Source organism: Dromiciops gliroides, chromosome 6, assembly GCF_019393635.1.
Source record: "Dromiciops gliroides isolate mDroGli1 chromosome 6, mDroGli1.pri, whole genome shotgun sequence".
In the NCBI taxonomy this organism is placed as follows: Eukaryota; Metazoa; Chordata; class Mammalia; order Microbiotheria; family Microbiotheriidae; genus Dromiciops; species Dromiciops gliroides.
In genome coordinates this window covers 90,873,371-90,885,527 of record NC_057866.1, presented here as the reverse complement: position 1 = coordinate 90,885,527, position 12,157 = coordinate 90,873,371, and the positions used below count along the sequence as shown (strand labels likewise).

General features: G+C 39.2%; 1 protein-coding gene across 9 annotated transcripts in view; it reads left to right on the top strand.

Moving 5' to 3' along the window:
• Positions 1-12,157, top strand: part of ABLIM2 (actin binding LIM protein family member 2) — a 303,505-nt gene that overhangs the window by 215,360 nt on the left and 75,988 nt on the right. For 5 of the 9 annotated variants that reach the window (XM_043970589.1, XM_043970595.1, XM_043970591.1 and 2 more), the window contains exons 9-11: positions 2,033-2,110; positions 7,323-7,469; positions 11,899-11,931. In XM_043970589.1, the coding sequence (XP_043826524.1) occupies positions 2,033-2,110; positions 7,323-7,469; positions 11,899-11,931 (258 nt within the window). The remainder of the gene's footprint in view (positions 1-2,032; positions 2,111-7,322; positions 7,470-11,898; positions 11,932-12,157) is intronic. The other 4 variants (XM_043970596.1, XM_043970593.1, XM_043970594.1 and 1 more) reach the window with 1 other exon arrangement.

Sequence of the window (12,157 nt, the reverse complement as noted above, 5' to 3'; positions counted from 1 at the left end):
AATGAGAAAATTACCTCTCAGAAAGTTCAGATGATATTTTAATGAAGACCTAGATTGCAAGTGTCTGTGTCAGGACTCAAGCCAGTCTTTTGACTTGAATTCTAGTTCTCTCCCCACCCCCATCCCACCCCCATTTTCTGGCTCTGGGTGTGGGTATGTGGTGTCTGGTAGCAGGAGGGGGAGGAACCTGTTATTTACATAGAAAGAGAATGGTATGAGGTTGACATAGGGGACTGTTGGTAAGTTTAAACTGGAATCGAGCACAAAACCTCAGTTCCCCCATGCTTTTTATCATTGTTAGCTCTCCACCAAAACAATAATATTTTATAGAGCTACTATGTACCACATGAGGTCAAGGACAAATATTATTATCTCCATCTTATAGATGATGAGGTGATGAACATTCAAAGAAATGAAAGTCCAGTCATTCAGGGAGGTGTCAGAGTTAGGGTTTGAAACCAGATCTCTGGACTTCTCACCCAGGGCACTTAAGTAATAGAACATTGCTCCTTTATAAGAATAACTGAATCAAGGCATTGAGGTGTTTGACTAGAGGCCAAGAACTGTGTGGCATTCAATATTCCTGTCAGGTTGGGGCCATGTTTCTGCCAGGATCCCCTTTGTACCCCTAAGTCCTACCCTCCATATTACAGCAATGGAGGCAAGTGTTCATCTGGATATTTGTCTGTAAGGGCATTGTGGGTGGAGATAATGTCATTGTTATTCCCTGTCAATCAATCATTAAGTGTTGCTAGGTGCTAAGAACAGCTTTGCACAGATAGGATGACCACCAACCAAAAACTGGAAATGGATCACTTAATTTAAGGGAGTCTTCATGATTCTGGGCCCCCATCAAAATAAGACTTGAAAGGCTTGATGGTATTTGGTGGAGTGTTATTAACTAATAGAGTTGAGAAAGCACATTAGTAGTTCTAGATAAACAGTCATTGGTACTTGTCTCTAGTGTATTCTCCCTTAGAAGATATGTTGTATGAACCATCAGACAAATGCCTCTGTGAATAGAGAATAGAGAATGCCAGACCATTGATCATATAATATTACATTCAATTTCTAGGGTTTTATTAAAGTCCTAGGAATTTTAGTGGAATACTAGCTAAAAATGAGTAAACAAAGAAAACTAATATGGTCTTCAGCTATATCAGAAGTCCAGAGAACAAGAGGTAACAGTCCCAGTATCCTTTGTCTTGGTCAGGAATATTGAACCCAGTTCTTGATGATTCATTTAAGGCAACACATTGAAAAAAAAATGGAATGTGTCCAAGATGGTGGAGTTACTCAAATCCACATCATAAAAGGATAGATTGAAGGGATTGGAGTTGCTTATCTTGGAGAAGAAAAGACATTTGGGGAACAAGATTGCTGATTTGAAATATTAGAAGTATTATCATATAGAAAGGGAATTATAAGTGGGAATTCTCTTCTTGGAACCAGAGAAGAAAACAACGACCAATGGGTAAAAGTCACAAGGAGACAGATATTAGCTCAATATATGAAAATATTTTATAATACTTAGAACTATCCCAAAATAAAATGGGCTTCAACAAAAGGTACTGATTTCCCCATTAATTTGTGTATTCAAGAAGAGCCTATATTTCAGCACATAATTCAGGTAGAAAAGATCAACTATATGACTTCTGTGGTTCCTTCAAATCATGTAAGATTTGATGATTCAGAGAAGAGAGAAGGTTAAAGAATAGAAAACAGCAAGAAGGAAGAGACCTTATAGTCATTTAGCCCAATGTCCTCACTTTATAAATTGAGAAACTGAATCCCCCAAGAGGAAAGTAACTTTTAACATACCTAGTAATTTAGTTGTCTCTCTATATAGTAGAAACTTAGTGAATGTGATTGGATGCTTGACCAACTGGTACATGGAGAGTCAATAACTGTGTGTTTGCTTTCTCTAGGAGCTACACAGAAATAACAGTAGTTCCTATGATTTTTCCCTAACCTGTTCTTCTATTTGGAATGATTTGTCTTCAATTTTCCACTTCCTGTTTTTCCCCTCTAGGAAACAAGAACTTCCTCTGAGAGCATAATTTCTGTGCCTGCCTCAAATACATCGGGATCTCCAAGTCGTGTGATTTATGTGAGTATAAGATGAGGGAGGGCAGGAAGGGTTAGAAGGGATTATGGGATGAGAGAGTGAAAAGAAAAATCAGATCCTTCCAGCTTATAGTTGGTGAGTAAAATTCATCGTTTCTTATTTGTTGCCTCAAGAAATATCACCCCCCCCCAAAAAAAGAGAAAAAGAAACACAAGAGAAGAATGAGACGGTATGATTTCTATGGTAGAAAAGGCACTAAATGAGAATCAGAAGAACTGTGTTCTAGTCCTACCAGTGATTGGCCACATGACCTTGCACAAGTGGCTTAATTTTGCTGAGCCAGTTTCAGTATTAGCAAAATGGGGAAGGGGTGAACTAAATGACTTCTGAGCTCTGACATTCTACATATTAAATTTACTATGAGCCCTAACAATCTATATCCCATGGTCTAAGAGTTTCTGAGCTCCAACTTTCTATTATATAAGGTCCTTTCTATCTCTTTCATTCAGTGTCCAAAGGTCCCTCAAAAGTCTGACATTTTATGTTTTAGGGTTCCTTCCAGCTCTAAGGCTTCACACTTCTATAACTCCTCATGACATGGAGACATTGAGGACTTGGTTTGACTATAAATGATACCAAATAACTAGACAATTCAGTAGCAAAAATCCATCTAATAAGGCATGTAAATGAAACAGTTAGTTGTTAGACTGATTTTGTTTTCATTGTTGATATAATTCATATTGGAGTTAGTGTCCAGGTTTTGACACTGATCCTTTGCTAAAAATGATATATTATGGGTTTTAAAAAACAACTATAATCTGACAAAGCCAAGTGGATATAATTATATAATCCATACACTTATGTCTGTGCATATGTACATACATACAATGAATTAACATTTATATTGTATTTTGTTTTTTTTGTTTTTGTGGGGCAATGAGAGTTAAATGATTTGCCCAGGGTCACACAGCTAGTAAGTGTCAAGTGTCTGAGGCCAGATTTGAACCCAGGTCCTCCTGAATCCAGGACTGGTGCTTTATCCACTGTGGCACCTAGCTGCCCTCTATATTGTATTTTAAAGTTTACCAAATGATTAGCCTAAATAATCTAATTTGAGCCACACAGTCTCCCTGTGAGGAATTTAGGCAAATAAAATTGCCCCCATTTTCCAGATGAGAAAATTGAGTTTCAGAGAAGTTGGTCAACCTCTCCAATCTGTGACAGAACCTCAGATTACTCATCTGTAAAAAAGAAAAAGGGGAGGGATTTAAATTATCCAGACAACTATGTAGATGTGTGCATATGCATACATACACATATATTTATATTTATTTATTTAAGCATATGCAGATTTGTATGATTACCCCAAAATGAATCATACAATCAGACTCTCATAGATGGAAGTTAACCCCCAAGGTTTTCTAGTCCCATCTATGCCTAAATAGAAATTGCCTCTACATTATGCCCAGGTGGCCATCTTAGCCCCTACTTAAAGACTTCTAGTGATAGTGAACCCAACCCTTAGGATCATAAGACAAGGTTTAGAGTTGTAGAGACATTAAAAGCATTCATTTTATTTTATAGATAAAAAAAAAGTTAGGCTAAGAGAGATCATGACTTACCAATATTCACTGGTGATAGTAGTAATAGTAATGATAATAGCTGGCATTTATGCATAGTGCTTATTTAAAAGTACTTTACAATTTGCTGAGAACGTCACAAATATGACCTCATTTGATCTTCATGATAACGTTAGGTGGTAGGTGCTATTATTATCCTCATTTTATAGATGAGAAAACTAAGGTACAGAGAGGTTCAGTCACACATCTAGTAAGTGGCTGAGGCTTGGTTTGAACTCAGATTTTCCTTACTTCAGGTCCAGTGCCGTGAACACTGTACCACTCAGTTGCTTCTGTAGTAGGCGGAGTATTACCTAATTTATTGTATGTCTAACAAGCCAAATATTCGAGTACTTTATTATTTATTCATTCATTCATTCATTCATTCCTTCGTTTGTTTGTTTGTTTTTGTTTGTTTCTTTATTTATTTTGGCGGGACAGTGAGGGTTAAGTGACTTGCCCAGGGTCGCACAGCTAGGAAGTGTCAAGTGTCTGAGGTCAGATTTGAACTCAGGTCCTCCTGAATCCAGGGCTAGTGCTTGATCCACTGGGCCACCTAGCTGCCTCCACTTTAAGTCTTTAAAAAAACACTACAGAAATTTATTCTGAGCTTAGTAACCATCAAGACAAGTCAACATTCATTTGCACAAAGTTTTTTTAAAAAAAATTATGTAATGGAAAACATAAGCAGTATTATTTATTTTTTAAATATACCTTAACTTTCATAAGAAACAAAGATTTCACATTTTCTTCCTTTCATCCCTTTCTGAACTATTTTTCTTCCATGACTATTTTTTGCACTTTGTTGCTTCTTTTAATGTCTCAATTTCTGACAACTGGACATGGAACCCAATGAAAGAAAAATAAATATAGAATTCATGAAAGATATGATCATCATTTCATTTCATATTAAAAACATTATTTCATTCATTTGATATTAAAACATATATTATTTTTATTATAAAAAGAAGAGCTGATCTTTGCCTTGTGGTCTATTAAAACTTCAGATAGGAAACTTAATTATATATGCTCAAATAGCGATCTAGAAGAATGGATGATAAAAAATGGAAATGTGGGGCAGCTAGATGGTGCAGTGGATGGAACACCGGCCCTGGAATCAGGAGTACCTGAGTTCAAATCCAGCCTCAGACACTTAACACTTACTAGCTGTGTGACCCTGGGCAAGTCACTTAACCCCAACTGCCTCACTAAAAAAAATAAATAATTTTTTTTTAATGGAAATGTTCAGCACTTCAGCCAGGGAGAGGGTCTATCTGCACCCGAAAAATTCCATGTGTCTATGTAAACATATGTCAAAACCAGAAGGGACCTTAAAACATTAGGGCTGGAAGGATCTTAAGAACACAGAACAGAGACCACAGGGATTAGAGGAGATTTTATAACATGGAATGTCAGAACTCACAACTGACCTAGAATGTAGGACATAAAATGCTAGTGCTAGAAACATACTTCAGAAGCCTCTCATCCCTGGGGGCAGCTAGGTAGCACAGTGCATAAAGCACCAGCACTGGATTCAGAAGGACCTAAGTTCAAATCTGGCCTCAGACACGACATTTACTAGCTGTGTGACCCTGGGCAAGTCACTTAACCCTCACTGCTCTGAAAAAAACATAGAAGCCTCTCCTCCCACCAGCACCTAAATGAAAATTCCCTCCCAAAGTTACCCACAAATGTCATCAGCTTTTGCTTAAAGATCTCTAATGAGGAAGAACCCACTAGATCAAGAAGATTGAGGAAACTGAGACCTAGAGTAGTACAGTGACTTGCTTGAGGCTCTACAACTAATTGAATACCAGAGTTAGAATGAGAACTCAGATTTCCTCGTACCTAACGTGTCGCTTTTTCCACAATACTTGTATGTATAACTTTCCTTATACATTAGGAGAAGAAACCCATAATAGGAAGGCTGGGGGGGGGGGGCTAGGAAGTTTATCTAAATGGCCTTCATTTTATTAATATGGCCCTGCTAGTTGCCATAGCAACCAAGTGCCGTTAGCAGCATTAAATGGAAAGATACTTAAAAGTCACCCTATGAAGGACAAATGCTAAATAGTGTGTGGTATTCATCTTATTGTCCAAATGTTCAAGACATGTAGTTTCTGAATATTAAAAAGAAAGAGCAAGCATTCTGCCTGTCCCTGTACTGTCACTGCATCACTCATCCTCTCAAAGCTTGTTTCTTTTTCTCTACAATGGGAATACTGTACCCAAGTAAAAAGGACTGGCTTTGAGTTGGAGACCTTGGGTTCAAATTCAACTCTTCTCCTTAGGATCTATGTGCTCTTGGGCATGTGCTTTTGCTCTGCCCTTCAGTTTCCTTACTTGTAAAATAAGGGACACGGACTACATTTCAAACAGTTAATCTATGATGTTTTGACCGGGCCCACCTCATCAGGCTTTCACGAAGGCTCAAAGATGTCCCCATATGAGAGTTTTTCTTTTTAAGCCATAAATACACATAACCCTATGAGTTATTGTTAGTTTTGCTTTTGCTGCCACAGAAATTCATCCTTCTCCTTTCCTGCCCCCCCAAAAATAATCCTTTGGGGAAAGCTTATAACTCACATTAGGGACTTTTCCCCTTTAAACATTCAATGGATAGCTGACATCCTCTATGAAAAGAGGGCCAGGTTCACAAACCCCACTTGAGAATAGTTGAAAAGTAGAGAGAAGGAAAAGCAAGGATATGTTTGATTAATAATTATCCTTTTCGGGGCAACTAGATGGCGCAGTGGATAGAGCACCGGCCCTGGAGTCAGGAGTACCTGAGTTCAAATCCGGCCTCAGACACTTAACACTTACTAGCTGTGTGACCCTGGGCAAGTCACTTAACCCCAAGTGCCTCACTAAAAAAAATAAATAAAAAATAATTATCTTTTTCACCACCTGCTTTAGGCATGGCTAAGGACTAGGGCTATATAGAAGTAGGACATATGAGCCTCAAGGAGGTAACACATCCATATGAAACAAACTATGAAAGATTGTGATGAAAAAATGTCAGAACAAAAGATACAGGTAAGAATACTTTGGAAGTTCAGAGAAGCAAGCTATTGTAGGCCCAAGTTTTCTATAATGTTGGGCCCCTGAGCTAGATGGCTTTTAAGTGCACTTTTATGTCTAAAAAAGATGCATCTCAATGAAGTGTCAAGAGCATGGGATTTAAAGTTAGAAGTCCTGAGTTCCAGTTCTTGAGCTGCCTCTCAATAAATAATGTTACCTTGTGCAAATCACTTACTTTCTCTGGGCCTCAGTTTCCTCATCCGTTTAAATGAATAGGTTGAACTAAGGTGACCTTCAAAGCTATGACCAAAGAGTCCTGAGTTCAATGAAGTGCTTTGAATATTGTTGCAGTGATTCTTGCCCTGCCCATTTTGCAGGTAAGGAAGCTGAAAAATCAGAGAAGTGATTTGCTCATGGACACATAGGTAACTAGCTGCAGAAATAGTACTCAAGCCCAGCTCCTGTGACTCCAATGTGCTTTCCACTGTGTGCTTGCTGCTTTACTGAACTGCATGCATCTCGGGATGACTGTTGGTTCTTGGCTCATATCTATTCCCTTTTGATTTAGCTCTAATATCTCCCCTCTTCTCTTTGGTCTTTCCTCTCTTTCTTAGGCTAAGCTTGGAGATGAGATTCTTGACTACAGGGACTTGGCTGCTCTTCCTAAAAACAAGGCCATATATAACATCGACCGCCCAGATATGATCTCCTACTCTCCATACATCAGTTACTCCTCAGGTGACAGACATAGTTATGGAGAGGTACGGAAACTTAACGATGTCATGACTTTTGGAAATGGGGCCTCGATTATTGGTGTCATTCAACTTGGTGTTTGGTCTCTGTAAAACTAACACAGTTTGATCTAGAAGCTGGACATCTTCATCCTCCTTTGAGTAATCATTTCATAGCAAGCTGCCTTTGTGTTTTATGTGTTGCATAAACCCAGAAATATTTTGCTACTAATTTTCTGATCTACAGTAAATGTATGAGTGGGATTTTTAATTTTTTTTGGAAAAGACATTTTAATAAAACGTGACAGGACATAGGAAACAATGGTGGTTTTAAGAAAATGAACAGGACTTAGTCCAAATACCGTTTTTGCCTCTTATACAGGCATACCTCGAGTAACATTAGCCCAGCCAATGTAGCTTCATAAGTAACATGATTAGCATATTATCAATGAAGTGATCAAAAAGCACTAATTAAATGCTTAGTAAGCACTACATGCATTGTGCTATGTTAGGTGCTAGATCTATAAATAAAAAGAATGGAATAAGCCTTGCTAGCTCTGCATTCATATTTGATCACCAAAGTTCCCTTAATATCAGAGGCTCAGTTCCTGGTGATCCAGCCAATCCCGCCCAGAGACTGCAATGCCAGTCTAATGGTGATACTATGGGTTAGTCCTTGATCCCCAGAACCCTTAACTGTACTGAGCATCAAACTGCTCATGGTGCCATTTATAATTGAGTTTGTCTGTAACTAACCACCCAGTGATGTTGTCTCTTATGTTATGTTTGTACTGAACAAAGTGACATCTGGCAGGGTCTACCTCCATACAGAATGATTTTCATGATGCACAGAATGTATCATTTTCCTATATGCAAATTGCTTTTCACTGTCCCTATCTCTGTCTCCATTATCTGTAGACATAGAGCTTTTCTCATGTGAAAAAGTGTCATCCCATTGTAGTAATAACACCCAAAACATATTAGGCATTTCTCAATATTTTTACATGAAATGCCATTTTCTTTCATTCTCTTTTTTGTATTACTTGATGCTACCTTTCTTCTATTGAATTTAAATTTTTATTTTGCCTTATTTGATAGTCTAAGAATTTCACTTAAACTTTTGGGATGTCTGAACTACAAAAGGTGCTTTTTTGACCAATTTTTCACAAATATGCACCCACGCATGGCACCTTCCAGAGAATAGGTTTTATTTAATCTTGGTTTATGATGTGGAATTATCAGAACTTTTTAAAAAAAATGAGAAGCATTGTGATACAGAAGATAGTATTCTGCATTTTAATTGAAAAGACCTGGATTCAAATCCCACTTTATACACTTACTAGATATGCCCCTGACTAATCATTTAAATTCTCTGAGCCTCAGTTTCTCTGTAAAAGGCAGAAAATGATATCACCTGCCTTGTAGGACTGTTGTAAGAATCAGATTAGATCATGTATTTAAGGTGCTTTGTAAATCTCAAGCACTCTATGAATGTTCTTATTTTTAATAGTAATATTATTATTATTATCATTAAAATTCCAGCTCCATTATTTGCTAGCCATGTAAAGTGGTCATTTTACCTCTCTGAACCTCAGTTTCTTCATCTACAAAATGGGACAATGATACTGTCAACACCTCCCCTACACAACTGCAAATGGTTGTGAAGCAGGCCCTTTGTCAATAGAGAAGCACCCTAGAAATATTAGCTATAACTGTCATTTGTTCTTTACTCACCAATCCTCTAAAAGTCCAGGATCTCCAGTGGGCCCCAACAAGACATAACTACCCTCTGCAGGACAGGAAGACTAACTCTAATCTCCAGATGCTGCTCAGAGGCTTCATTGTATGCCTGATGGCTCCCTGCCTGCTCCAGAATTTGGCTTTTGCCGCCATAAGCCAAGCTCACCTTGTTGACTCAGCCTCTACTGCATATACTCAAGCTAGAGATGTCATCCAAGGTGTATGATATTGGACTTTTGTTAGCAGTCACGTCAGTGGTGTCTTAATACAGGACGAGGAAGTCTAGTGAAGGACAAAGATAAACCTAGACCACTTTTACGGAGTTAGAGGAGTGGTGAGTTAGCATTTCCTGTACATAGAAAACCTCTCCTCCCATCTTGCTTCTGGGACCCTGTTTTCTGCTGGATCTAAATCCCAGGTTGTTCCCCTTCTCAAGGAAGTGTTTCTGCAGAGAGACAGCTAGATGCCTGAGTAAATAGAGAGCTCAACTTGGAGTCAGAAAGACCTGGGTTGGAATCCCGCCCCAGAGGCTTATTACCCATATGACACTGGGGAAATCACTTAAGTTTTCTCAGCCTCAGTTTCCTCATCTTTAAAAGAAGGGTAATAGTAGTACCTGTCTGAGGCAGTTGACCACAAAGATTAAATGAGAAAATACATGTAAAATGTTTTATAAAACTCCATGAGTTATGAAATGGTTCTTATTACATTAAGAAAAGGCCAGCAAGATTCTTGAACATTAACACAGCTTTCACTTGTTTTAGGAATTTATGTGCAAGAAATAAAGCACATGCAGAGCCAGCCTCACATGGCCCATTACTGATAAGTGTTGTGCCAGGCCAGGCTGGCTCTACCAAGTGGGTAGTCCAAAGATCTGCACCTTGCATCTCTGCACATTTCCCATTTGCCCATCCTTTGAGGGCAGAGTAATTCAAGCTTCTGTTTGCCAACTAGTTTGTCTCCTCACCCTAAGGTGTATAAGTGGGAGGAGGTCAGGGTAGATTAAACAGGATACTAAAAAGTCAGAAGTGAGAGACCAGGGCTTCAAGGTTGGCAAAGCACTTTACTCACAATAACTTTGAGATGTGGGAAGTGCAAGTATCTTAATACCAATTTCACAGATGGGGAAACAAACTAAAGATGGGTATGGAGCATGGAGCAGGAGAAAGAAGAGTAGATGGACTACCAGAAGACCTGACTTGTTTACAAGCTGTATGACCTTGAGCAAGTCACTTAACCTCATTCAGCCTCACTTCTTCATCTTTAACATGGGGATGATAATAACTTGTCTTCTCCCTCAAAGGGTTGGAAAGGGGAAGGGAAGGAAATAAGCATTAAATGCCAACTATATGCCAGGCACTGTGCTAAGTGACTGTAATATTTGCAAATTGGATATCATTTGATCCTCACTACAATCCTGGGAGGTAGGTGCTATTATTAATCCCTATTTTAGGAAACCAAGGCAGAAAGAGATTATGCAGCTTGCCCAGGCACACAGCTAGTAAGTGTCTGAGGCTGGATTCCAACCCAGTTCCTCCTGACTTCGAGCCCAGCGCTCTATTCACTGTGCCACCTAGCTGCCTTGTTACAAGGTTTACAGCAGGATATACAAGGTAGCCTCTGATTCCTGCCTAACATCACATTGCTCACGTCTAAGCCAGAGCTTGAACCCAGCTCTCCGGACTTCAAGTCCAACGTTCTTTTCACTGTATTACATGCAGATATTCCCCTTCAAATGATGTGATGGGAGAAGAGCCCCCTTGGAAGTAAGCCACAGAGAATCCCTGGCCTGAAGGGGATTTAGCTGGTAGCTACAGCAGATGCAGAAGGAGGTGCCAGGTGGTTCATGAATCCTGGCAAGGGACTGATCCTTCTTTTGCAATCCTGATGTCATGTGATTTACATTAGATAGTACATAAGCATAACGGATTTCATTTCTTACCCAGATCATGATTCACAGTGTGGATCATTGTACAAAAGTAGTGGAAAGAGCATTGGATGGGACATCAGAAGACCTGAGTTCTTATCCCTGTCCTGCCACTAACTAGTCATGGGACCTCCTATGGGTCATTTCCACTTTGTAATGAGCATGTTGGATTCTCTAACATCCTTTGCAACTCTAACATTCCACATGTATATATTTATATATCCCAAACTCCCTTCCAGCTCTGGGGCAGTAGAAGAGGCAGAGAGAGCTGGATTTTAATCCTGTCTCTGATGCTTAGTAAGTGAGTGACCTTAGGCAAGTCATTTAACTCCCTTGTGCTTTTGTTTCCTCAATAATGAAGTGAAGTTTAGACTACGGGGCCTTTGAACTCCCTCCTAATTCTGATATTATATGCCCCATGTCCTGGGGTCCCTTCTAGCTCTAAAATGTTATATCCTAATAATTTTTGGGCTGTTCTGAACATGGAGGAAGAGGGGCCGAGGACACTATTATGGAACACATACCTTGGGAAGACACTTTCTTTGGGAATCATTTCACTCTTTTTTTTCCAAAGAAAAATCTTAAAAAAACTATTTTCTTTCTTTCAGTTTCTCATTCTTTCATTCTTTCCCTTTTTTTCCTTTGTCTAACCAAAGGAACTGGATCCTGTAACACTAATCTGTATAACTCATGTGTGTTGCCTGTGTTACTAAAATGTCTTTTTACCCCAATGATGTAACATCCTGCCCGATGTTCTATCACTAATCTGTTACTCTGTGTTGCTGTTTGCAGTCACCCCAGTTGCTCTCTCCAACTCCTCCTGAGGTAACCCTCAAAGCCTATGTTGTCTTACAGTGTCTTTCATGGCGCATCAGACAAGCTTCTAAAGATAACCCCTCCAGCTCCCCAGTCAGGACTGCAGACCTGTGCTTGTGTGAATGTCGCTTCTCCGTGGTCCCTGACCCTTTGCAGAGTCAGCCAGGGACTGCTGTTCAGCCCAAGCTATTTCTTGAACCCCAGTGTGCTGATTATAATCATATGCATGCTTCCA